Source organism: Amblyomma mixtum, chromosome 7 (assembly GCF_055824585.1).
Source record: "Amblyomma mixtum isolate Tamu chromosome 7, ASM5582458v1, whole genome shotgun sequence".
Taxonomy (NCBI): domain Eukaryota; kingdom Metazoa; phylum Arthropoda; class Arachnida; order Ixodida; family Ixodidae; genus Amblyomma; species Amblyomma mixtum.
The window spans coordinates 56,635,076-56,661,026 of record NC_143018.1 but is presented as its reverse complement, the minus strand read 5'-3'; the positions used below and the strand labels follow the sequence as shown (position 1 = coordinate 56,661,026).

At 43.6% G+C, this 25,951-nt stretch overlaps 1 protein-coding gene across 1 annotated transcript in view; it reads left to right on the top strand.

Annotated features, from left to right (window-relative positions):
* LOC149336137 (glycine receptor subunit alpha-2-like) overlaps positions 1 to 25,951 on the top strand; it is a 90,894-nt gene that overhangs the window by 43,879 nt on the left and 21,064 nt on the right. The window contains exons 2-4 of the mRNA XM_089554666.1: positions 18,100 to 18,262; positions 21,740 to 21,825; positions 23,080 to 23,147. Of these exons, the coding sequence (XP_089410792.1) occupies positions 23,115 to 23,147 (33 nt within the window). The 5' untranslated portion in view covers positions 18,100 to 18,262; positions 21,740 to 21,825; positions 23,080 to 23,114. The remainder of the gene's footprint in view (positions 1 to 18,099; positions 18,263 to 21,739; positions 21,826 to 23,079; positions 23,148 to 25,951) is intronic.

The following is a 25,951-nucleotide window of genomic DNA, read 5'->3' as shown; positions in this document are numbered from 1 at the left end:
TCTAATGCGGGAGGCAGGTGCGTTTGTCACAATAATATCAACTGCCTCAATATATATTTGAACGCAGGTACTGTCCCCAATGTGCCCAGAAAAATTAGCATGGAAAGGAGCAACTGCGCTGTGTGACCGAGATCAATGACCGAATCAACCATGAATGAATGAATTAATCAACAAGTGAATGAATGAGTGTATGCGTTGCCTTACTTCTCTATGCAAATAAGTAGGTGTGCCATTAGTTTCAGTAAAACTTCCTGTTCGGTGAGTTGGTAGTTTCTCTTGATGTACGAGGGGGTACCCAAAAGAAACCGGACTTATTTTTGTTTGAACTTATTTTTTCACATTTTCAGCACAGACCTTCAATATCCTTCAAAGTACTCTCCACTTACAATGATACGTTTGTCGAATCTTTCATTTCATTTTTCAAAACATTGTTTAAATGCATCTTTTGTGATGCTTGACAGTCCCTCCGTCGTTTTTTTCTCCACCTCAGCAACATCAGCGAAACGCTTTCCATTCACCTGTCATTTCTTTCTACGAAATAAAGAAAGTAGCGCGTGGCAAGGTCGGGTGAGTATGAGAGTTGAGGAACAGATGTCATGCCATTTTTGGCCCGAATTTGTCATAGAGACAGGGCTGTGTGAGCAGGGGCATTGCCATGGTGGAAAAACCAGTCACCCGTCTGCCACAAATCAGGCCGCTTCCACCAAACACTGTTGCCCAATCTTTTCAAAACATCCAAGCAGAAAGCCTGGTTAACTGTCTGACCCTGCGGAACAAATTCTGAATGGACGACTCCTCTCACGTCGAAAAAACAAATCAGCATTGTTTTCAGGTTTGGTTTCACCTGACGAGTTTTCTTGAGGCGAGATGAATTTGGAGTTTTCCATTGACATAACTGTTGCTTTGATTCAGGATTCAATTCATGAACACTTGAGTTGTCCCCATAGCATCGTCCTTGAACGTCTTTCTGAATATTTCAAGAGTTTCGTTCCACTTTTCCCGAGAAAAAATCAGAATTTCACCGGAGCACGCTGTTCACGAAAATCAGCCATTGCAAAAACGACACTCACACAAAACAGTCGTCACTCTAAAACTCTTCCTAAACTAGTCTGACCTCCTTCAGCGACGGCACTCGGCTTACTTACTCTGAAATGTTCGTTATATGCGCTCCTAGCGGCAAAACGCGGTACCACAGAAGCTGTGCCGATTCAAAAAATTAGTCCGGCTTCTTTTGGGTACCCCCTCGTAGAAGGGTTTTTAGCGCAAACAAAGACACGGACAAGAGAGACGAAACACACACAAAAGCGCTAACTGGCAACTGGATTTATTCGTCGAAAGACACATCTTTTATAGGCCGAAGAATCGGGACGGAAAAGATGACCCAAAAAAAAAACAAGGATTGTGACACAGGCATCAAATCGCGAGCGCATGCGGTAACTGCATTAGCTGCATTGAAATCCCTCGGCCTTAATCCTTCGGCTTAAGGTCTTTCAGCCTATAAAAGGTGTGGCTTCCGACGAATAAATCCAGTTGAGAGTTAGCGCTTGTGGGTGTGTTTCGTCTCTCTTGTCCATGTCTTTGTTTGCGCTATAAGCCCTTCTACATCAAGATGTGTCATTAGAAAGAGAGAAAACTTATGAATTAAAAAAAATTATTTTAACCTTCAGCGCAAATAAGCTGTTTTAAGTGGCCTCCGTATTTTTCTCCGCGCGCACTTACCGGTGCAATGTGCACCTCTTGTTGTCAATACAACTTAATGAAATTACCTTGAGGCTTCTCCTGGCATTTAATTTTTTTCGAAGTTTCTCAATATTGTCGGATGTAAACTCCGAGGTCACATGCAAAATACAACGGAGTCTGAAACACAGTACTGCCTTCTATTGAATATGCAAACGTCAGGAGGGAACACTACGATAACACTGCCAGGGAAACAAAATTATTCTCTACGCTAGCCTTGTCCATGGAACCAGTTTCGTATTTTCTGTTAAGCGATAACAAAACCGGAGGAAAACAATATACTCCAGAGGCTGCCTTCCCGTTTTTATGGAGAACACAGAATTATCAACTTCAGATTAGTTAGCGTATTGAGTCATTGCTTTCTATCATCGCAAGAGATTCTCACCAATTCGTTTTGCATCACTCTTAAGGTTCAGAGGGTGATGAATGTTGTATTTTTTGAGAATTTCGAGCCATCAATTTGCCAAGAAGTTTCATTTTATTTAATACCAGAGTTCTCATGGTATTTCTGTCCTATCAGCCTATCTGGTTGCAAGGTGCTACAGAAGAGCAAAGCAGCGCGATATATCACTCAGAAGATATAAATTCAGTTGAAGCGACATGAAAAAAAGGGCACATGTTGAGGTGCTTTAAAAGACCGCACGTTTACTTTTTGGTGCGAGAATTATCCCTTCTTCGCGAGGAGAACATCTCCACTTCTGATGCAATTGTGGGCGTAAAGAATTTCCTTATCTAAGTCAGGCCAGTGCAAGGGGAGACAATATATTGCCTTGAGATTTAGCGGTGGCTGTATATTTCCAGGAATTCAGCGAATTCCAGCCTCTCTGGAGCGTCGTGCGCAAAAGGCAGCGTCGTTTCCTTTTTTTAGAGGTGTACACACTGCTATTCCAAAGAACGGAAATCACCTCCTAACTTTGGTTGAAATGAAGCCTGCGTGCCTTTCGAACAACCTTTTTCTGGTCTCCTCGGGACTAATAACTTTCGTTCTATCAACTTGAAGCCTATCACATGCAGCGGACTGGAACCATTTGTTACGGCGCGATCCATTTACACGTCGGTAAGGAATCAATCCGAGTCTCCATTCTTCGGTGCAAAGCCCACAGTCTACCGCGAGCCATGTTCCAGTTCCGAACTGCTGGTGCTCGTCTGGTTGTACTTCACGCGTTAAAACACAACCAACAGGCACGAAAGAAATGAGAGTCCAGAAATTTGAGGTTATTTTACTGTCTTTACGTTTCATTAGGCAGCTCATAAAAGTTACCGATGACCAAAATATATTTTCGACTAAAGTGGAGAAATTACCAGGCCTTTTTTATTTATTTTCTGTCGGCTGTAGCAGATTTCAAAGCTTATTTTGTTGCAGTTGATTGCGTTTACTCAAAAAGTACACATGGAAGGTGATCGAGAAATCTCGTCAGAGCTCTTTGATCTCGCCAGCACTCTGATTGCAGATATGTGCCCACAGGGTAGCGTTGGCAACGAAAAGAAAACCAAAATATTTCACGTTACTCAAGCCCCACTCCGATGCAAGTATGTAAGTATGCAACTTTGCAAGTCCCACTCCGATGCAAAAGAAGTGCACATTTGCAAAAATATACAGCCCAACGTGTTTGCTGCAGATCCATGAAGTGTGGCTCATCTTATTGGACTCCACGCATTCCTAAGCTGACGATCTAAGAGGCAATCATTCCCTTGAATCCTGCGCTTTCTGGAGTGCTGGCAACGGAGTGCAAATCGCACTACACGTCCTAGAGGCAAGCCTAATATTTCATAAAAGCAGTGCAACGATAGAACAACCAGTAAATATGGCATAATCGAAACACCAGAGCAACTCAAATGAACAAGTAGAGCCTTAACAGCCAGCTGTAGCGAAGACACAAAATAGCAGTACGCTCACTAAAGCCGAAAATGTACAAAGTACGGCTAAAAACCATTACTAAACAGCCATCTTCAGCAGTATCGTCAATGGAGCGTTATTTCGCAGTTTTCTCGGTAGATAGTTAAAAGCACAGTATTGTATTTTCCACAACGGTGAAGGTCACAGATGCCTCGAAAAAGTTGTGCGCTCCATACCTCGTACGTACGAACAGGAGGCCCAAAAGTAAAACGCCGAATGCGTGTGTGAAAAGATTGCGCTGCTCCGCTCAGGTTGCTGATAAAGTGTAGTACTGGTCAGCCGGACTTTCCGCGTTCCACCACCGTGCATACACACGCATCCACTGCTAGAGATCAATGCGATTCGATTCGTTCCTCTCTCAAGTGCTCCATTTAATTTGGGAGCATCTGTACAAACCGTGCAAAGAAACTAACGTAAGTGATCAGTATTCTTTCTGTTTTCTTGCTTTCTAGCTCTCAGTTACGTTTACGCTTTAAACTTTAAAAATTTGGACCATGCTATTAAGTCAATCAACACGGGCGCGCTTTTTCTGAGGAAAATATAGAAAACACACCGCAGTACGTGTTTCTCCGAAGCCTTTTTTTTTCATAACCTTCACAGTTGCTCTGATGTATGTTAAGAATAAAGGCATATACAGGAGTAACCTACTTTCGATTGAAGTCATATATTCTTTTGTGCCTATAAATTGTTCAGTTTTAAAAGGTTCCAGTCACATCTGGTTTATGACTTAGTAGGAATTTGTGATAATAAAAGAAATTTCAAGGACCGTTCTATGTTTCCCAATTATCAGTGTTCACACAACCAAGCTGAAAAAGTTATCGGTCCAACCTATTTACCTGTCTTATGTTGATCAAGCCCTACCGTCACCTCCATGTCCGGTTGAAGGGAGTAAATTATGATACTTTTTTGTGTGTCTTGTTATCTGAGCGCAGCTAGTAACCTTTAGTTTTTTTTGTCGCTTCATGCTCACAAGGTTCTTAATTTGCGAGTGCCTTTCGATGGGCAGCCCGAGAAGCCGATTTAAATATTAGCTTTTTTTTTACAGTCAAACGAGCATGACGTTGATTCTATATGTAGGTTGCATGTATTTGTTCGGTTGCGATACTGAGCTCTTGGTATCTTCAGAGATGTGTGCTGGAAAGTACTTCGATTTGCACAATCAGGCGCAAGGCTACCATAAAGCTGGTATTTCCATTCCACTCGTTCATACACAGCCATTCTGATCAACACCATTTTTGAAGGGGAAACCACTGACGAACGCAATTTTTTCATATAATGCAACATTTCACTATAACAATCAATATAGCCGCAGATCACGCACGCCAGTCTTGTAATTTTTCTAATAATGCTTTCGCTATCGCCAAAAGCATACCCCTTTAGTTTTCTTTGGCCATCTTAACAGTTAGACCCGATCGATGAAAACACTTTAAAAGAAAGACTTTGCTACATATCAGCAGAATGGACCATTGCAATCAATATTTCTAAAGCTTGTCTTACACTTTTCTAATTTTGAAAATTAGACGTGAACTTAAAAAAGACAGAGCCAAAGAAAAGCGGCTTAAATACTTATATGCTTATAGGTGATCGTGTGACATGTACGACACACAAAATTGTCCGTATCACCGTGCAATCAGTGTGGAGGTGTGAGTTTTTTGGAGATATCTTTGTTAAACACTTCTTCGGGGTCCTAGCTCTTACCGTGTATCCCTATCGTTAGGAACACTGCCGTCGCTATCTGTAGCGCCATTGCCATGAATAAAACTGTCATCCCCACAAACACTAGATATTCTACTTTCGCAACCAACGCAGCCCAAGCATTAAACATATTACTACTTTAATATAGCATCTTTTGGTTGCTGCAAATAACTTTACATCGAGGGAACAAACAACTCTCCCTAAGGACTGGCATAAAGTTAAGGAAGTTCCGTCATATATACATGTGTCCGTAGTAATGAGAAAGAAGAAAGGAAGAAACGGAAAATTGTCATGACAGACTCACACCGAGTAATCTTCGCTTCCAATGCTATGAGCAGGGGTAGAATATATTTAATTGCAAAAACATCTTTTCTGGATCATTGTCATAATTTATTTATACTGTTCGCGTCTGAGAGACTGTTTTCTTTACTCTAAACTGAGAGAAAAAAAAAGCATCTCCCGAAGGTTTATTTGGCCACTGATGCCGTGGCCAACAGTATTGTCGTGCATTTTTGTTACATTTACTGCTCCGGGCACTTCCCAGAAAAATACGGTTAGAAAAATTGTTTTCCGGGAAAAGATTACTGACGACAGCGTTTCCTAAAGGAACTGCGCCAAAAAAAGCAAGCAACACGAAACAACTACGCATACTCGCAGCACTGCCTGTGCGTCAAATTTTCCGGGTGTGGCACTTTTACCGCTTATACAGCCGCCAAACTTCCCTCTGATTAATTAGAGCTGCCTTAATTAACGGGCAAAACAAATTAACAAAAACACCGCAAGCTTGTCCTGCGATCCGTCACCTGAAGCAATATTTTCTTTACCTGCACCATATCGAATTTGTTTGCATAAAGAAGATAGAAAACACGAGAAAAAGTAAAAAAGCGCTTTGCTGTGTCCTAATTGCTTCTCCCACAAAGTAGCACAAATTTACCCTTGGGTTCTGTGCAAACACAGGTATGATTGATTATGACTGGGATTTAAAATACGAAAAATGCTGCAAAAGTTAGGAGAATCAGCTACGGAGCACTTCCCAGAGATTTATTTTCGGTCGCAATACAAGCGAAACAAAAAAAAACTGTCGCTGCCGCATAAAAACTGGTCGTGGTCTTTTAGTTTACCAATTATAACACAAGAATCCATAAACCTGTCAATGATGATCCCGCTATTGAAAAAATTTTGATTGTACCTAAAGTCGCCCAATATTCTCGGACGAAAGTTTTTAATATTCTTATATTGTAAGGTACTGTTATGAAACCATTGAACGTAGTAGTACATTTTTCCGATGCGTAGAAAAATCTTTCCATTAAAGATTTTGCATGGCTCGCATCGATCAGTGAAGACTGTCGCAAGAACCACTAGGGAAAGATTTTGACTATAGGAAAAAAGTTAATACCAAAAAAATGCAAGCCTGGCGACGGGAGATGTGTGATTTATTAATTGTTTTACTTAAATTTTACAATATGCGAAAAAATTACACTATAAATTCTTCCCCGTTAGAAAATGCTTTTGTACAGAATTGTTGGGTATGATTGCTGCTCAGTCCCCCGCTCCGGGAGTCTACTCGATGTTGGCGCTACTCTAGCCCTCATAATCTCCTCCTGCTGAACATTCGGTACTGAGCTTGACAGACCTCCCTCCCACCGTTCAATCGTCGGTTCTTTCATCCGTTCAGTTTATTTTTTTTTTGGCAGCCCCATACCATGTGGTATAGGTCTGCCTTATTCCACAGTGTGCGCATTGTGGGTCATGGTCTGCTGGGTAGATTGCGTTGTGTTAAGGCTTTAGTATGTGTTTGTTTGTAGTATTTCAGTGTTATTTCCAACCAGGGGCGCGTATTCCCTTCGGCTTAACTTGTAATAATGTAGGATTTCTGGATATGTGACCACCATGTCCGACTAGTTGTGTTCGTTCGTTTGGTGGGGTGCCCGTGGTACGATTGCTCAGGCTGGGGGGGGGGGGGGGGGTGCCTTCATTCCCTTCTGCCGATTGATGCGCAGTTGTCCACATGAGCTTTGCACGCTTCTCGGCTGCCTTTATCTTCCTCGATCCCACCCGCTTCTTTCGAATCCGTGATTCGAATCCTGCCTCCTCTGCTTAGTTTGGGTCTGCGCACCTGATTGATGAGCTATTTCTCAGGTTGACATCCGTGTCAGTGACTATTATTGTCATGATGCCTCCAAACGGCTCCACCGCGTCTGTGTATAGTGTGTTTCTGTTGTCCTTCCATAGCCTCTTTTCTTGCAGCGTGGTGTACCGGATGCTCAATCCTTGGCATGGGCTTTCTTGCATGAGCGTTTCTGGGGCTTCATGTTCTTCTAGCGTTGTGCTTATGTATAGCCGTCTGAGTCTGGTTGTTAATGTTGTGCCTATGTTATTGTAGACGTGTTTAGAAATCTCTTGTTTATGCTGATTAAGTTGCTTACTTGAAGGAGAAAGTAAACCTCAAACGGTGCTTTCTTCTAGAATTTGTGATTTTCTTACTGATAGATTTGCCTACTTTGGCTACAAGCCAGATTAGAAAACAGCACATGCATATTACAGTCTTGGTAGCGAGGAGGCCGACGGTCTACTGTGGATACGACTGCCTAATAATATGACTGTACATAAGCTAAACAGAACTGCATTGCCCAAACGAAGGCGCTACCTAGACTTGGTTCAAATGAAGAAACCTACAATCTGAAGTAAACTGGCACCCCCGCTTCTTGTAGCTGTAACTTCATGGCAGAAATATTCTATATGCCTGCCAAGTACTGTGCCCATCTTAATTATAATGTCCAATTGGTAAGCCGCCGATGGTTAGGAAGTGGCGTGAGGATCGATGTTAAACCAAATCATTCTACTCTCTAAACTGGCTGAGGCCTTTGTTGGTGGACCATGCTCTCTAGACTGATTGAGATCGCATCACCGTAGTAACCAGGAAACGGGGGCGGGATCCCAAGCACGGGCAGCGTAACAATTCTAACAGTAACGATGGTGGGCCCTTTCGGAACAGTTTCCCAGTTGCACTTCATGTTAGTTTTTGTAAAACTTTCGAATGGGTGAAGCAACATTTTCTACCTTCAGTGCTAATGCTCAACAACTCGCATTTGTCTCTGATATAGTTGACTTTCTCCATGCAGATACATTCAACGCCTACAGCTTAGTACCGCTGAAAACTAATCAACGGCGCACGGACTTTTACCTCTTCAGCGTCCACTGAACGAAGCCTGCTAAATTACTATATATCTGGTCTTCTTTTCGTATTTGCTCTTCACCCAGTCCACAACTACACACCCCTTCTCGCTAACTGTGCTATTAAATTTAGTGTCCCTAAATAGGAACATTAATTGTTGCATCGGTATGTTTATTACCGATGCAACAAAGCGAACATGGGACTTCTACTGTACGGTATTTTCGTGGCTACGAAAATTTTTCGCTGATTGCACAGATATGGGGGTACGAACACGTTGGCAAGGAAGAGGGCATCATTGAGCAATTGCTTTTATTAATTCATTTATTTATTTATTTTGAGCATACTGCAGCCTGAGCGCCCAAGCAGGAGTGGTATATATTTACATAAAATTAAAAAAAAAGCATGACAGCACAAGCTGCAAAACACATCAACATATTGCGTAGACCAGCTGAAACAGTTATTACGGCACGTAAAATATAAGCACAAAAAAACTGACAAAGTCAAAACCGACACCAAAGAACTGACAGGAGGCAAGATTTCATAGTCATTAAATACTTAATTCCAGCATATCTAAAGATTGGAGGGATATCTGTCAATAAAGATAATTAAGAAATAGTTAGGAAAGAAAAAGTAATAAAAGAGTGCACTACAAAACGCTGAAAAATAAACGGAAAAATCAAAAATGTATAAAGGACGAATGAGAAGAAAAGGAAGAAAGAAGGAGAGAAACAAAAGATAGAACCGAAAGACGGCTTGCGGAGCGAGTTGCTCAGTGACTGAAAATACTGTGGTGCAACGAAGACAACACATGTGGAGATAGAAAAAATAAAAACCGAACACAAGGGTAGAGAAGGAAAGAAAGCTATAAACTTGGCTGTACCATTGTTCTAGGGCTTAGAAAGTTTGCGCTCTTCATTCTGTGCATGGTAACTTCAAGGAACGAGTCTTTTGGCCGCCTGGAAGAGAAATAGAACTACTCTTTTTTTTTCTGGTATTTGTGCAGCTGAGCGCTCCACCATCTTATAAAAAAAGGCTTCAAAAACGCCTCAAGAAAGAAAAAAGTGAGATCAAATAACCAAGTTTCTCGGTAGTAAGGTTGTTCACTGAGCGTCGTTAGCCATGACACATGAGTGTGCAGTTGGATTGCGAAATTGTCATCTTCCAAGCGCTCCTCTTGCGCAACCTGCAGGAGACAGGTGGTAAGCGCCGCGCTACGCTAGTCGAGCACGTCTATAAAATAAATACAAGCAATCACCCTCCGCTTGAGGTAGAGGAAAGGCGTTGTACTACTGCTGAGTAGGTAGGGAGTAGTATGCAGTGGCCAGCGTTGTGGGTCGCAATATTGTCACGTAGTGGTGACTGCAGTCCGGCGAACAGGAACACAGCGAGAATGTCTTCGAAACGAAACTCTTTATTCGGGCTCACTTGCGCCGGCAAAGAACTGAATCACTCGGCGGCGGCGTAGCAACAAGCGTGCTCGGCGGTCGTCGAACAGTATCCCCGCCGCTGTCGGCCGTGCTATTTTTAGAGCTGATAGCGAACATTCGAGATAAAGCTTGGGAAGTTACTAGAACAATTCGGCACAAAGTAGAATCGGCTCCGCCTAGATGCGATCAATCTAGATAATTCTAGGCGCGTCTTGCGTCACAAACGAAGCGATAAAGCGCCGTGCCGGCAGCCTTGAAGCATGAACAAATAAACACAACAAACAAACGCTACAAAAATTCGCGGCAATATGTCTCATCACTGCGAGTTCTTACCTGCCCGGTAAGCTCAGGAAATTATTTCCTGAAATGTGCGTTTGAAAAAAAACTTAATCCAAAAAAACCTCATGCATCGACCCTTAAAATGGCCCATTAAATTCTAATTGTCTGATCAAACTCTTTCCTTAGTGTTTTTAAAGAGTGCAATGGATTTCGTATTTATTGGCGTGTCAGCTCTTAGAAATCGTTTTTCAACTCCCGGTCGCGAAATGCGCCGCGAAACAGAGAAAGACGCCATAAATAAGCGAGGTGGCGAGAAAAATAATAATATCGTCATAACGGGCGTGGGATAGAAAAGGCGTGAATGTTTCCTAATTGCCCAAGCCAGTCAAAGGAGGTAGCATGCGCCCACATTTGTGGCCGAGGTAGCGAGCTGTTTTTCAGAGGTACGAGACTAGAACGTGGATCATGTAGCGTTGTCGTTAAATTTATGTCTTTAAATTTTGTCTATAAATTTAACATTCTGCATTACTTAGGCATATTTCTTACGAATGCATGTCACGACGACCAGGATAATACGGCCCGATATTCTCGAGAAATGCGCAGGCACCTAGAAGGCTTTATTTTATAAAGAGAATTGGTAACGTCGAATTTTGCCACTCTTTTCACGTCCGGTGTTTACCTTCAATAAAATGCATTGTTATCAAGGCCTGCCTCTTTTTACAATAAGAGGTTGACTGAGAACAAAGTTATTCAGCTCTCCGTGAAAAGGGAGGGAGATTCAGAGAAAAAAGTTCGAGACGAAGACGCATAAGACGACATGAATACCCGGGCTGAAATAGGAGCTCCCGCTCTGTAACACGGGCACATCCTTGATTCGCGGAAGCAAGGTTTACTGAGCGCTTAGTTTGTGCTCGTTATAATCATCCTTCTTCTTTCGATCCTTTCACCATGTTTGCTGCCATTAATTTCCCTTACCTTATCAGGCCTCACGGCCTGATAATATATGCAACGACCAGGAGTGTTCTTTTGTCTTCGGCGACCATGTGCGCAAAGTTTTCAAGAATGAAGACGTAATATTTTAACATTGTGACAAGTTCGATCCTCTTACATTCTCGTATTCCTCCCCTAATTTGTCTCGTCATAGGCTCCTATGAGTAACCTGTTCTGTGAGTATGAGCAATGCCATGACGACAGCATCGTGGCAGCAATACGATAGAGATAATGGCGATAATATAGTAATCCCGCCAAAGTGGCAATTTTTCTCCGCTCTTTCTTGGTCTCAGACAGCGCACCAAGATGCTTAAAGTTCTCCTGGTTCAAGATAATATACGGGAGGCTGTGATGTGCGCTTGCATTAGTAGCTGCGAACACACAAAAACAAAAAACTGTAGGAGAAAAGGCAAAGAAAAAGCAAGGAAAATCCAGTGCACCAAATTCAATGCGTAAATGCGCGTCCATCCAAACTTTACCTTTATTTCTGAGCCCACTTCTAAGGCATGCACTTCATAACGAGCATGAAGCATATGAATTTCTTACAAACAATAATTTTCAGGTATATTGTGTATACCTGCTTCACGTTGGGTTTCCTTGGTGCGTTCGTAGAGTGTGACTCTGCTATAAACGGTGTAATGCGGAGGAATAAACTGTTGCAAAACTTGCAATTTTAGGATAAACCTTAGCGTATAAAAGGTTACCTTTAGAGCGGTGCATCCTACATTCACTGGCAACACAAAGTGGCACTTTGAAAGATCTCTACACTGAAACCCCACGCTTTCATTCTTAAATTTGTAAGGCGACTGTATAATCAGGGTAAACGTGAAAACACTTGTTAAAGCTTTTTGACACTTTGTTTCCTTCACGGCGTTGTGAAAAACTCTGATACGTGGCGCTGCTTACGGTTGCCAGTGCGTTCTGAGGTGCGGCTCCAGCAATTTATCTTCACAAAATGCTTTAATTGACGTCTAGAGAGAATCATGAATGGAAAGGCAGGGAGGTGAACTATCCGAAATTGGGATATAAATATTCGGAATAGTCATTTAGTGACCATTATTACTAAAGGAATCGAGGATTCGGTGTATATGAATTCCAAACATTCAACTCCACCGGCTCATTAAGGTGTTCTAAATGCCTGCAAATAAGCAGACACACGTGAGTTAGTGTGCAACATTGTGCAGAAGAGATGTACTCACTGTTCTGCTGTGGTATTACTAAAGCTTCAGCCAGGTGGGCCCCCGGATTCAGTAGGCTCTTCTCAATGCCGTACCAAATGAAAGTAAGCTTCCACTCGTGAAGGTGAAGCTTAAGCACCTTCCAAATTTTCTAAGATGCCTGAACAGAAGTTGAAAAATTGCTATATATGCAGCGCAGCAAAGAAGAAATTTCTTTGCTGTGATCCGCTCCAATTCTTCATTAAATACCAACTAGGACGCACAACCGCATTATTGCCTTGAGAGCTATGGGCTAAGAGAAATCCCTTAGTAAGGAACTGTGGATTTATTTCGACCGAGTGGATTTTTGTAACGACAACCAATTTTTAGACTACGTACTGCTATTGTGTTTGGCCGCCATTTAAATGCTGGCTCGACTTACGGTCTGAATCCTAGTGTTACTATACATTTCTTGGATAGAAAACAGGCACCGCCGTCTACGCGATGTTTTTACAGACCACTTGATCCATCGCGTCAACGCCGTGAAGACGGGATTTCGTAACTTACTTGGCCAGGGTTACGTCATAAACGTGTATTCTGACACCGAATCAAAACTGCGCCGCGAAGCCGTCCGCTGTGTTCCGAAAAAATTCTTTTAACAGAGCGGTTCTTTTTTTTATTATTTGGAATTGGAACAGTTTGAATAATTGGTTTCTCTGCATTTGTCGCCTTTCCTCACATCTTTCACCTCTCACCAGGTTCCCGAAATGAAGCACCTGCCAGTCAACAATTTATATCTTTCTTGATGCCTGTGAGTTCTGTATGTGTAATGGACGGCACTCAGCCGAACTCAGTCGCACTCATACTCCGTGGCATCTGCTTTTCCTCCCCCATGATGCCTCACTGCGCGTCTATGTAGGCTCTAGGCTTGCGTGCCAAGACGAGTAACGCAATAGTTATCGCTAGCTACGCTGTACCGGTCTGAAGAAGTGTCCCGCTCCACTTTTGCGTGGCGCCTCTCGGGTCTGTCTGCTTCGGACTCGGGGCATATATTAGCGTGGCGACTTCTAGGAAGACACATCCATTCACAAATTGTGCGCCTGCTGGGTCTGACAAGCGTGTCCCTTGGAGAATGCTGCGAAAGGTATACATCCAAGAGTGCAGTGTTTGCGGACGGTGGTGCTGAAGACTAACAGCCCGACTTGAAATACCTTCTCTTTTTCTTTGCTGCGTTCACTATGCGTTCTTCTCTCTGACATCCTTTGAGCCATTCTGCTAAGGACGCCTCTTATGCAAACGTAAATTGTCGCACGCAGGGGAAGCAATATTCCTCTGTACAGCAACTACACGGATGCGAGCGCACAAACGCCAGAATTACCAACTGCTTTGGGAGGCATCAGCCAAGGGATTTCTTGGGCTCTGTATAAAAGGGGATGAGGAAATTTGCGTGGCTCTCATTATTTTATATCTTCAGCTGCTGTTTGCAATCGCCAAGAATAAGTAGGGTGCTGGAGTAATACTTCGAGTCTCAAGCCCGCTAGTTTACCAGTGACTATTACGTCGTAGCTATATATGACGCCTACTGGACACGTGGCTTCAAATAAAGAAACAAAACTGTCTCTACTACAAATAATGCGTCATTTGATCATCGTGATGATCATTATTAAGTCCTTTTTGGCATTAACTGTGATATTTCGTATTAAAGGGATAGAATGTTTTGCGAGATCGAAAGTAACAGTGGTTGTGTGAAACCACTATTCACTCACTATAGCTATCATTTAAAGGAAAATGTACGAACGCACAAAGGAATATGCGTAGGACCTTAAAAAATTACGACATATGTGCAAGCAAAATGGTGATGGCCGCTATGTGAAGCATCTAGATGCATAAAAAGCAAAATTTTAAAATTCGCGCTCCAGTGGATTGCTTAATGTACACTGCTAAAAATCGACGAGGCTCTACTTGTGTCGTATATAACAGTCGCATTTAGAAGTATGTAACCGGAGTGTCTACGGGGATGAAACATGGCGGGTAACGAAAAGGGGGGAAGTTAAGTTCAGGGCAACGCAGCGAGTTATGTAAAGGAAAACGATAGCTGTAACATTTAGAGACAGGAAGTGGGCAGAGTTGGAAGAGACCAAACTCAGGTTAGTGACATCCCAGTCGAAATCAAGTGGAAGAAATGGGCTTGGGCAGGGCATGTAATTGAAAGGCAAGATAACCGCTGGTCCTTAAAGGCAACGGACTGGATTCCAAGAGACGGCAAGCGTAGCAGGGGACGGCAGAAAGTTAGGTGGGCGGATGAGATTAAGAAGTTTGCTGGGACTGGGTGGCAGCGGCTGGCGGAAGAGAAATATGGAAGAGTCTCTTTCCCTGCAGTGCGCGTAGTCAAGCTTCTCATGATGATCACTTTTGTCGTTGAAGCAGGAGGGCAGTCACAAAAAATTGATGAATGATTTAGCGTGTTTATGCCAAATGCAAATTATGTGCACCATCTCTACATTTTTCACCTCATTTTAGGTTTGTTTCGAGGCTCAGTTTTCTAGGTCAAGCTGACGTCCGACAAAGATTGGTGAAATCGGACTTCAGGCGCGGTCACACTGGCGGGTAGTGGAGGTAACGCGACTTAATTAAGCCGATTTATCATGGAGGTGGTGCTCAAACATGTCGCCAGCGACCGTTGTGAGGTGGCCGCTTGCTGGCCGATTTCTTGAGCCGACATCATGTCGTAGAGCTTCACAACTAGCGGTGGACGTCGCGGGGTCGTTAATATCTCTAACGTGTCTTTAAGCCACGGCGCCACCCGCGCTAGAGTCCGTTCTAGGTATTCGTGTTCAAACATAGCCGCTCCGGTTGCCGCATTGCTCATTCCGCTGTATACACTTTTCTTTCCTGCGTCTGACGAGATGTAGATGTCTCCGTCATGAAATTATCCGCGAAGGCAATCAACGCCGTCGTAAAATATTTTTTTTTCATTCCTATGATTAAGCAGAACTTCAATTTCGTGTGTAGCCGGCGCGGTGGCTCAGTTGCTCGGCATGTAACCCGTAAGACTCGTGTTCGGTTCTGTCCGTGGCAATCTCATTTCGACGGAGTACAAATGCTACAGGCCCGTCTACTGTGCGATGTCAGAGCCCGTTTAAGAGCTCCAGGAGGTCGAAATTACCCGCAGCACTCCACTACGTCGTCTCTCATAGCCTCAGTTGCTTTGAGACGTTAAACCCCCCAAAACCAACGATTTCATTTTCCCCAAACAAAAAAGAAAACCTGAAACATGGAAACAGATATCGGAGTTGTTTTGAGCATTTATACAGACAGCTGGTTATGCGTGTATATACACGCAGGCTGCATTTGGAATATTACGGTGATTACTGCGAATAATTTTCCCTGATTGACAATTAATGGTTCTCTTTTTCTTGATTAGGTCGCTATCACTACGCGTCGTTAGCGGACGCGTACGTGACATTCGCATTTTCCTTGTATATAGTAGTAAAGAAACCGTACCTTACACGGTGAGACGAACACGTCGCTGGAGCCGGAAGGAGGAAATCGTCTTTCGGCAGAGCCATTCGTCACTGGGTGACGCAACAAGATATAAACCTTATGTTATACAGAATTTTATATCGGCAAGTAAGGAAACGTCAACATTTAAATATAACTATACGATTATCCAAGAACAAATCAAGTGCTCCAGACTGAAATATCACTGCCTAATAAGCACACGTAATGAAAAGAAGGAAAAGCATTTTGAAAAATAAGTCGATTCACTCACTAAAGCATGGCTGCTTGAGGATGAAGGTAAGAAACACTAGGTATACTGGGAAACTTACACCCCATTAACCAATTATTAAGCCTTTGTTGGACTGCGCAAGTATTGTCTTGGATCCTCGCAGTTAAACTCTGATTAATAAATTAGAAGGGGTCGAGAGGCTAGCAGCCAGGTTTATTTGTTCATGTCATGAATTAACGGAATCGGTGATAGAGCTGCTCGATAAGGCTGCTCTACTACCTTTGTGCCTAAGAAGACTAATCACGTATCTAAAATTTCTTTATGAGCAATGTAGAAAACCTAAAGTTGTAATATTGCGTTGTGGTCGAGTATCAGCGGGCACAAATTACCCTTATTCCATTCAACCTGAACAACCTATTGAAGATATATCATTTTCAAGTGTCAATAAAGTGACATATTAAAATTTAAAATTGTAATTCGAAGTAGTGTTGAACAGAGGAGTCTTTATACCCCGGTGTTTACAGGTGTCCAAGCAACTAAAGCATTTCTGCAAAATTGGGGAATGGTTTTTTAATATCTGTGAAGCGTTCATTACCAGCCACAAGGGTTAAACGTTTTTGTAAAAGAAATAAATGAGAATGGACTGTGTTGCGTCTGAACAAATATGAAATGCTACCTTACGCAGGGGGAAAAAAGCGCTTTCACAATTTCACGCAGAGAAAAGTACACATATAAGACGCAATGCAATCGGTTCAGTTTCAGTCTGGCCGAGAAAATCGAAGTTTACTTGTCCTGATATTCGTCACGGCGACTGTAACTCAGATCGTACAGCGAAACCAGCAAAGACGGTGTAAATCTACTTTGGATGAGAGCACGTCAACAGTAAAGTTCAAATATGATGTTGGGAGCTCGCGATATTTATATATGCGTGAGCTCAGAATATCTGTAGAGGGGTAAAAATCTGGATAAAATGCGGGCGTCTATCCGCGCACGTAGTGGGCGCACACATATGTGATATCAAAAGTGCATGTAAATAAAAGCCCGCATGTGAAATATTTAACAGGTGAAGGCACAGACGGCTCTTCTAGTGTCACATTGCTGAAGCTTGAGAACGCTCCTTTCTTCTCCACTATGTGCAATATCTCTTGCGTGTCTGCTACGTGTTTCTTTCCATTTCGCTCGTTGTGTTAATGCATGCTTACTGTGCTCTGCAGGAATACTAACAGTTTGAAGTTGGGTTCTACCCTTACGTTTCAGAAAAGAACCCGCAGGATACAAAGCACGAAACCCACTGTCGCAACACAAAACAAACACAGCAGAGACATGTTGCAGATGCGATGCCAGTGCGCAGTTTCTTGAGAACTCGTCATCTGACAGGCCAGCAAACTATGCAGTTATCACTAATGGCTTTCCACAGCATTTAGTGAGGTCATTAAGTTTAAGGCAAAAACAAGCACTCTACGGCGCATATTGCTGGAGAATTCAGTACGTCAGTTTTTACGTGTAGGGTTGCAAAAATCGCTTCACACTATACTCCGGTGTCATCGTTCACAAGTATATAGGGCAGATTTTGTTATTATACCGATGTTTATTTTATTGATAACATTGAAATGATTATTTTTTCGCAAGACAACGCGGAGAAAACGCAAGCGCCCATGTGTAAAACAGTCAAACAAGTGCCAAACCTAAGAGTCCCGCTTGCCCGCATATTTGATCACGTACACAAAACCGCATCGGCCGTCTCAAACCGGGCCTAGAAATAAAACGTGACCTGCAAGATAACGCAGCTCATATGTCTACAAAACTAAAAAAAAGCGGGAGCGAGACTACGCTCAGAACTTGTGTTTCGTGGAAACAAGTTTCGTCCCTGAGTGAACGGTTCCCAAAAGACAACCCACTTGTCTTCACCTTTTTTTTTCTGTATATGAATGATTCTCCATTCTGGAATTCCTTCCTATTCCCTCGGGTGGCCTGGATGAAACAAAATGTTGCGGTTTGTGTTTCTGGCGCAGATGGAAACGTCTGGTGCTCGAGGTTGTGGAAATCCTTGAGGCAACCACATAGTGCGGTCGGCGCTGCGAATTTCACCAGCGACTGCACAGCAACCCTGGACCCATCAACATTGTGGCGCAATGCAGTGGGCGTTCTCATCCTGGGACTGGCAGTCTCTATACGGTGAGTTATGGCTGTATCGTCAGTGCAAAGCTGAAACCAAGCACTCAACACACAAAGAGACGCCAATCTTTTAAAAGCTTCTTTTATGTTTTCATTTCGTCAGTTTTGCTCAGGAACTTACGTGCAGAACTTTTCCTAAATGTGGTAATTTCTCAATCTTCGTTTTTGGCTAGACTCCCCTTGTAAAAATAAAGGTGCACTCTACGCACTGCGGCAGCTATTTATTGGACTCGAGATTTGACTTGAGGTGTGCTTTTGGGGCTGCCCTTCGGCGCGAACGAAAAAAAAAAGAGAAGCATGTCTATCATGAAAAAAGGAAAAAAAAAGATGAAAGGAAAAGGAAATAGCGCTGTCCGTTACAAATCGATGACATGAACGTCCAAACACTTCATGAAGGCAGAGTTCTTCCGTTAGTATCGAGGAAGAGTTTCGCCCTATGTCTAAGATCAAGTCTCCATGCAAGGAATTGATATGAATGGTGAATTTCACTCGGCCGGAGCTACGTTGCCAGTCGTGGCTTCAGCCTTTGCTTAAGACATGCTAAAAGAAACTGTTTTGGGTGGAGAACAGGGGGGGGGGGGGGAAGGGTCTAAAGATTTGGACTTGTCGGCCACCCACATTCCAATGAGTCAAGTACTGACCTAAGCATCTTTTCAGGTAGGCGGCGCCCTATGTACGAATGACCGCAGCTGTGTGAAGAGCTCCTGAGCTGTGTTTTGAACCGTGATCGGATATATTGCTAAACTAAGCGGCGATGTGCCCATAAAAGGATGTCCTCATAGCTATGACGTGGACCGACTCTCGCGACAATAGGGGGCCATAAATCAATAACCACCTGACCTGGAAGGACGTGCGGGAATCTATGAGTGAAAACTGTGCTTTGCGTAGCGGGAGCCCCTGCGCGCTAAGCCACCGTTGCTATTTCAAACAAAAGTGCATTATCTCCTCCTTTCTGATAAAAAAAAACAACTTAGCAAAGTGGTGGTCGTGGATTAACACAGAAGGAAAGCCACGCAATAATATAATAAATTTTATTAAATTGTTATTTTGTTTAATGGGACCGCAGATACAAATCTGGCAAGTGGCTGGAGATACCTTTGAAATTACGGAAATAAATCCTGGGGTTTGACATCCAGAAGCGGTACATTGGCTAAGAGGGCCGCGGTAGTGGAAGGCTCCGGAATTTTTTTCCAGCTGTGGTTTTTTATCGTCTGCTGACATCGCACAGCACTCGGGCCCCTTTTGCATATGCCCTCTATCTATCGCATTTGCATATGCCTCTATGCCCTCTATCGCGGTGTGGATTAAGTCTGGGTACTCCGTCTCAGTAGCCGAACGCATTAATCAGTGAGCCACCGCGGAGTGTTAAGGCCCATTCACACTTGCGAGTCGCAAAGAGCACGCGACCAGCAGTCGCTTGCGACCAAGTAGCAGCTCGACAACACCGTTGTTCACACTTGCAAGCGCGACCAGCGGATCGCTTTCTCGTTAGATTCTCGTTTGAAGCGAAAACTCTCGGGAATGACGTTGTTCGCGTGCTTTCGAGAGTTTCGTCTGTTTTGGCCGCGCCTCCTGTACATCGCGCTCGGTCGTCTAAACTGCTATTCGCAATGCACAACAACTACTCGAGCGAAGATTAGGTTGTCGTGACGGTTTTGATGTGCACCGTGGTCGTACAAGCGTCATGATGACAGAGGCGCGCTTCTCTGCAGGGCCGGCCGCCGCGGAGCCACAAAAATGCGCAAATATTGCTTGTTCGCGTTCATACCAAGCCCTTGGGTACAGGAATGTAAAAAATGAATCATTTTTGAAGATCGCTGGCCAGTACCGAGTTGCTGGTAGAAGGGATAACAGCGGCAAAAGCAAATTTCTTCCCAGAGCCGCTTTGCTGCTGCTGCTCCGTGCGGCTCGACTGTTGTCTGCTAGCCCCGCTGCTGAAGGCGTCGCGGAAGTCGAGCATGTCTTGATATTATTATGATACAAGGTCCACAATAAAGCGGTGATGAAAGCAGCATCTTAATTACTAGCGCTGGCCAGGATCCGAAGCGCCCTCAGTTGCGACATCGATATGAAACCGGCTAGGCTTAGCGACGACTACGGCAGCCCGCTGGGAGCAGAGCAGGTCGTCGCCCGGCGCGCCCGCGAGCGGTGTCGTTGCCGGAAGCTTGGCTCGCTCGCTGATTGGTTCAGAGGTTTGCGACTAGCAGTCGCGAGGCTGAAAAATCGAGCAGCGAGCGACTGGCCCGCGACTGTCGCTTTTCGACCAGGGCGACCGTTTGCGACTGTCGCTTTTCGACCAAAACAGTCGCGCGACCTCTGCGACTCGCAAGTGTGAACGGGCCTTTAGTGATTATAGAGGCCAACCAAATAACAAGCAGAAAAAAACTTTGTGACCACGAAATCAGCTCTATTTAAAAGAATAAAAGAATGTGTGTGCTTGCGTGGTGTTGACGCAAGAGCTCCGTGTGCGTCAGGAAGTGTGTTGCCCATTCTGACTTGTTTAAACGAGGCAACTTTTTCTACTTTTTTTCTATCTCTCGGCTACTCGCATTTTGTCGAAGAACGAATTTTTTATTTCGTTAGGATTTCATTTACCGGTTGCTTGCTGGTTCGAGAAATAAAGGCTCTGCTCAAATGCACTAAATAACCAGGTGATATTGTTATCGCCGGGCAAAAATAAAGCTTCGAACGAGAACTTCGAAGCATCAAACAGAGAGACACGGGCATGAATTATTAGGCATATAATGTCACATTGGGTACTCTACTCGCAAGAAATTTTTCAAGACAGCTTAATAAAGAGATGCATTTGCTCTGCTAGTCTGGGTATAAGTAAAATTTTGCTGGTTTTTGGGCGCCAATGCGACGATACTTGCTTCTATATATCGGAGTTCTGATTTGTATGTTGGTTACCTTGAGCAGATATCAATAACAGTTTTCATACTATATACCTAAACACAGCTCTGAGCACAGGTGAAGCAGTAATACAGAAAATACGAGGCACACACGATCGCTGAAAAGAGCCCGATGAAAAGGAAATGAAGCTTTCTTTCCTGTTCATCATGATCTGCTCAGCTGCTCTTGGCTGTATCTCGAATTTCTTGTGTCGTTCAGTATTATGTGCCTAGCCCTTTATTTTGAAAATGCAGTACAAACTAGGCCATTATATCGCATTACTGTTTTTACGCCAAAATTACTTTTTGGCTCAAACCTACCACGTGCCTCTAGCCAAGAGTGTGAATAAAAAATTAGTTTACGTATGTTTGAATATTTTCCGAAATTCTGAAGTGTATTTTATTGTGAAGCCTTTCTACTCACTTCATATTTATGTTAATTCCTAAGTGTATTTTAATGTGAAGCCTTTCTGCTTACTTCATATTTATGTTAATTTGAGCAATGGTGGCATCTGAAAGAAGTTTTATGCTTGTTCGAGTTTTTACACGTGCCTTTACTTTGACTTTGCCCCCTTCAATTTCACAGGAGCTGCTGGTGTAACCTGACACTGCGGGACATCCTACCTGACGACCCCGGCCAGTACGATAAGTCATCTCCGCCAAAAAAGGAAGGTACGCGTTAAAACGCCATTGCCTAAGATTGCATGCTAAAGCCATGCAGAGGATATAAATGAAGCGCTGCAGTAATAGTGATACTACTATTTCTCATGTTTCAATATATCTAAAGTGCCTATGACGCGCTTTCTAAAACGTCTTGCAGAACCTGATAGCGTTCCTTCTGAACGAACTTTCTTTTGTGTTTTGGAATATAAAAGAATGTATTCAAGCAGCCAATTACTCATCCGCATCCACACGAGCAAGGACATAGGGGTACAGGAGAGACATGTGCGGCGTTCTTATATGGACCTCGGATGTCAACCAAATACGTCGTGGCGCGGGGCCTACTTTGTAGAACGTAATGCGTAGGCCAATGCTGCCCAACTTTGTAGGTAGCAGTGTGTAGGCCGATGTAGCGTAGGTTGGTAAATTTTACAGACCGAAATGTGTAGGCCTATGTGTAGACAGCAAGGAAAGTTTTACCAGTGCATTTTTTTTTTCGAAGTGTTGTGTGATGGCTCTAAATGTGGGCCGGACTTCAAAAGAAAACTGGGGGCTTCGTTATGCTGTTGAATATTCGAGGCTTGGCAGGACCTTAACGAGGGTTCGATTCTCGCAGTCTTGATGCCATAGGTAGCGTAAGGCGGTTCTCGCAAAGTTTCCGTCATTATAGTTCCATCACGTTCCACATGGCCCTAGCGATAATACAAGAAGTTCTATGCCTGCCGCTGCGGAGGAGGATCGACCAGGTGAACACTTTCAAGGTTAGGCTACTCTCAATACGAATACTGCCTCAAGGGGACGATTGTACAGCTGCCGCTTTGTTGATAGAGCACCGCAGGCCAGAAACGGAGGTCGTGGGTTCGAATTCAACTGCGGCATGTAGTTATTTTTCTCCTTTCTGATCAATTATCTTTCTTCGATACAATTGCACTACTAATTCGACATTGACGAAGACAAGGAACAAAAAACAGCATTTCACTCTGTTTTCCATGGATTTGGTGTCCGTTGGCGTCCTTAGTATGTAGGTTACAACACGCCCTCGTTGCCCTACCCTTGTCTACCGAACGCTTGAAAGAGGACAGGAGAGAAGGATAGCTATCGGGCTGAAACTTATATTAACATTCCAGAAAACTGAAAAAAAATATGTTGCACATTCCAAATCGAATGTTCATTGATTTCGCCTTTGGGAAACGTACGCTGAAAGGACCACACGCTGCACTGCGGCAGATGTTAAAATTTGCTTTAATTTTTCATTTTCTGCCGCAGGTCGTCCTACAGTGGTGCTTTTTCATGTGACTGTCATGAGCTTGGATTCCATCGATGAAGAATCAATGGTGAGTAGGCGTGTACGTCACAAACTAGGTGCTGACCTGCGGCTCAAATTTTTTTTGTATATATCCACTGTTATTTTCACACGCATAAGAGGTAATAAAACTGAAAAGAAAATAACTTGGCGAAATCGCTCAGCCTGTAAATATCAGGACCTTAAAAATTTTCCGTTTTGGTTGGCAGCACAGTGCCAGTCATAAATTAATGCCTTGAAATTTTAATGCAAAATCTCAGTCTGCCATAGATTGCTGTCTCAGGGCAATACAGTTTTTCAATGTATTTTCTGACCTCGAACGATTGTACCTTTATGTTTTCATTCACTCAATGGCCAAGTCGTGTCCTTCGCTGTAGCCAACCTCGTCACATTTGTAGGCAGCGCTAGATACCATTGTGCAGTCATTGCGTCGTAATTTTCTCTCAGTCTTTCGACATAGAACTTGAGGCCGGTATTCTTAGAGTACGCATTATGAATTATGTGACAGTGACACATTCAAGCGACTATACTTAGGAGCATGGAATATAAAAAGCGCCTATAAAATCCTAAGTAGAGAAAATAGAGAAATACAAAAAAGGTGCAGTGGACTTGAGTCGGGCATTCTTAGAGTACGCATTACGAATTATGTGACAGTGTAACATTCCAGCGACTATACTTAAGAGCATGGAAAATAAAAAGCGCCTATAGAATCCTAAGTAGAGCATATCGACAAATACAAAAAAGATGCAGTATCATGAATAGCTTCATGGCATGGGAACTGGTGCCGACGAGAATCATGAGCACGCTTGTACTTTCGTCCACCGCCACGGAATGTGCGTTGCCCTAGTCTATTCCGCTGTTCCCTATCGGAGCGGAAGTCGCATTAGTGCAGTACCGTGTTCAGAGGACCATACCTTAATCGATCTTTCTTGTTCAAAGACGGGGTGCAGGGCACTGAAGGGGGCTAAGAACGCTCTCTCTCAGCAGTCAGCGGCAGTTTGCTTGTTCACCACCTTGATACATCGATCGCTCCTTCTCTGCATTCTTAGTTGGTTTTCTTTGGCCCACTAACTAAACGAAGCCCAAGTAAATGACAGCTACCGAGGCGCACACCAACCATGCGTGGGTCTACATAAGGCTGACTCTGATTTGCATAGATTCAGGAATCGAGGGAAATGCTAACGTTTCTCAACTATGCAAGGAAACAAATTCTAACATTTTCGTTGCTGAAATTCGTGCCCCAGATTGGTGCCTTCCCTCCTCACTGGTCTTTACTGGCAGACAGGTTTACCTCTTCTTCGCTCAATATCCTGCATGTATTCTCAAGACGGAGGGGGACGTGAAGCACTCGCTGTGAATTTCTCCGCCGATCCAACTAAGCATTTTGTGGCGTCTACGCAGCTTCGTAGGTAGCTTCGCTAATTCCCCTGATATTCAGTTATATTAGCCAAATATGTTCCTTTTTCCTTGGGAAAAGTGCAAGCTTTTCGTGAGCTAAGGCATTACTTAACTTCATAAGAAAACTGAGCCAGCAAGGCACAACATTATAGCTCGAAATGGAGATGGCTAACGGAGTTCGTTAGTGGAGTGTTCTTTATGATGCGGTGTGATGTAAAGCGGGTTTTAACCTCCAGGTGCAGAATGTTCCTTAAAGGAACGCAATTCATATGCATTGCTATTGTCACATACATTTCGGGAAGGCAGAGACAAATGCCTCTTAAAGGAGGTCCTCTAGGAAATGGCGCCTACTAAAAAAAAATAATGTTTTGGTCAGTCCCCTTGCCCGTTGTAAGATGACATCGCTTGCGACTGGATGGTGCAAGGCAGCTAACCATGACATCATGACAGTTGGTCGGCACCTCTAATTACCTGGTGGGCTTCTTTGATGGACATGTGCAGCATTGATTTTTTAATTGTATCCGACTATAAACATTAAGCTCGTCTGTGTGCGCGCTCTCTCTTATCTCGCTATGGACCTGCTGCCACGACTAACTTACCGGTAGTTTTTCTTCCTTTGCTACCCGAACTCCATATCGGTTTTTCTTTGTTTCAACACCCTCACACCCTCATAAGCGTAAAACACTGTGAACTCGAAATAGATTCCGTGTTTCTGTTTCTCTCGCCTGTCTCGCCTGTGATAGCCGATCTACCTAATTAGACGGGTCCTTGCTGTTCAACGAGGCTGCAGGGCCATTAGAGGTCAAAGAAGAAAAACAAATTATGCTTGACCTTAATGAGTAAGCAGAAGTCTTCGAAGAACAGCAAGCTGCAAAGATGGCGAGAGAGATAAAGATAAAACATTCATGAATGAGTAGAGATCTTACTGGTGCGGTGAAAGCGAAGCTCACTAACACGGTACCGAGGATCTGTAAGTGGATGACGCTGTTATGACCAAAACAAAAACATTCAGGCCAGAGATGTGTTTTTGTGTACGGTTCTGCCTTGTCGTTGTGCTGTGGCTGGTATTGGGTCGATGTGTTCGTTCAGTGCTCATTCCTTTCAGCGCATGAGAGAGGTGTAAATTGCATGCAGCATTGCCGTGGCCTATATACTGCGCTAAGCAGACAGAAGAAAAAGAACCAAAATGTTTAGGGCAGAAGAGGAGTGATTTTGTGTTTGTTTGTGTTTTTGACGTCAGTCGTAAACCCTATGGAGTCAAAAATCTCATCTGTGGCGCTTGTAGGAGGCCATGTACGCGTTCTATGGTTAACAAAAGGAGTTCGCATAAAAAGTGGAAATTAAGAGAAGTTGGAATAATCGCGCAGCGCCTGTGGGCGATGTTAGAGCAAGAAGCATATGTCTGGGTGTAACAGCGTCGGCCAGCGTAAAGTCGCT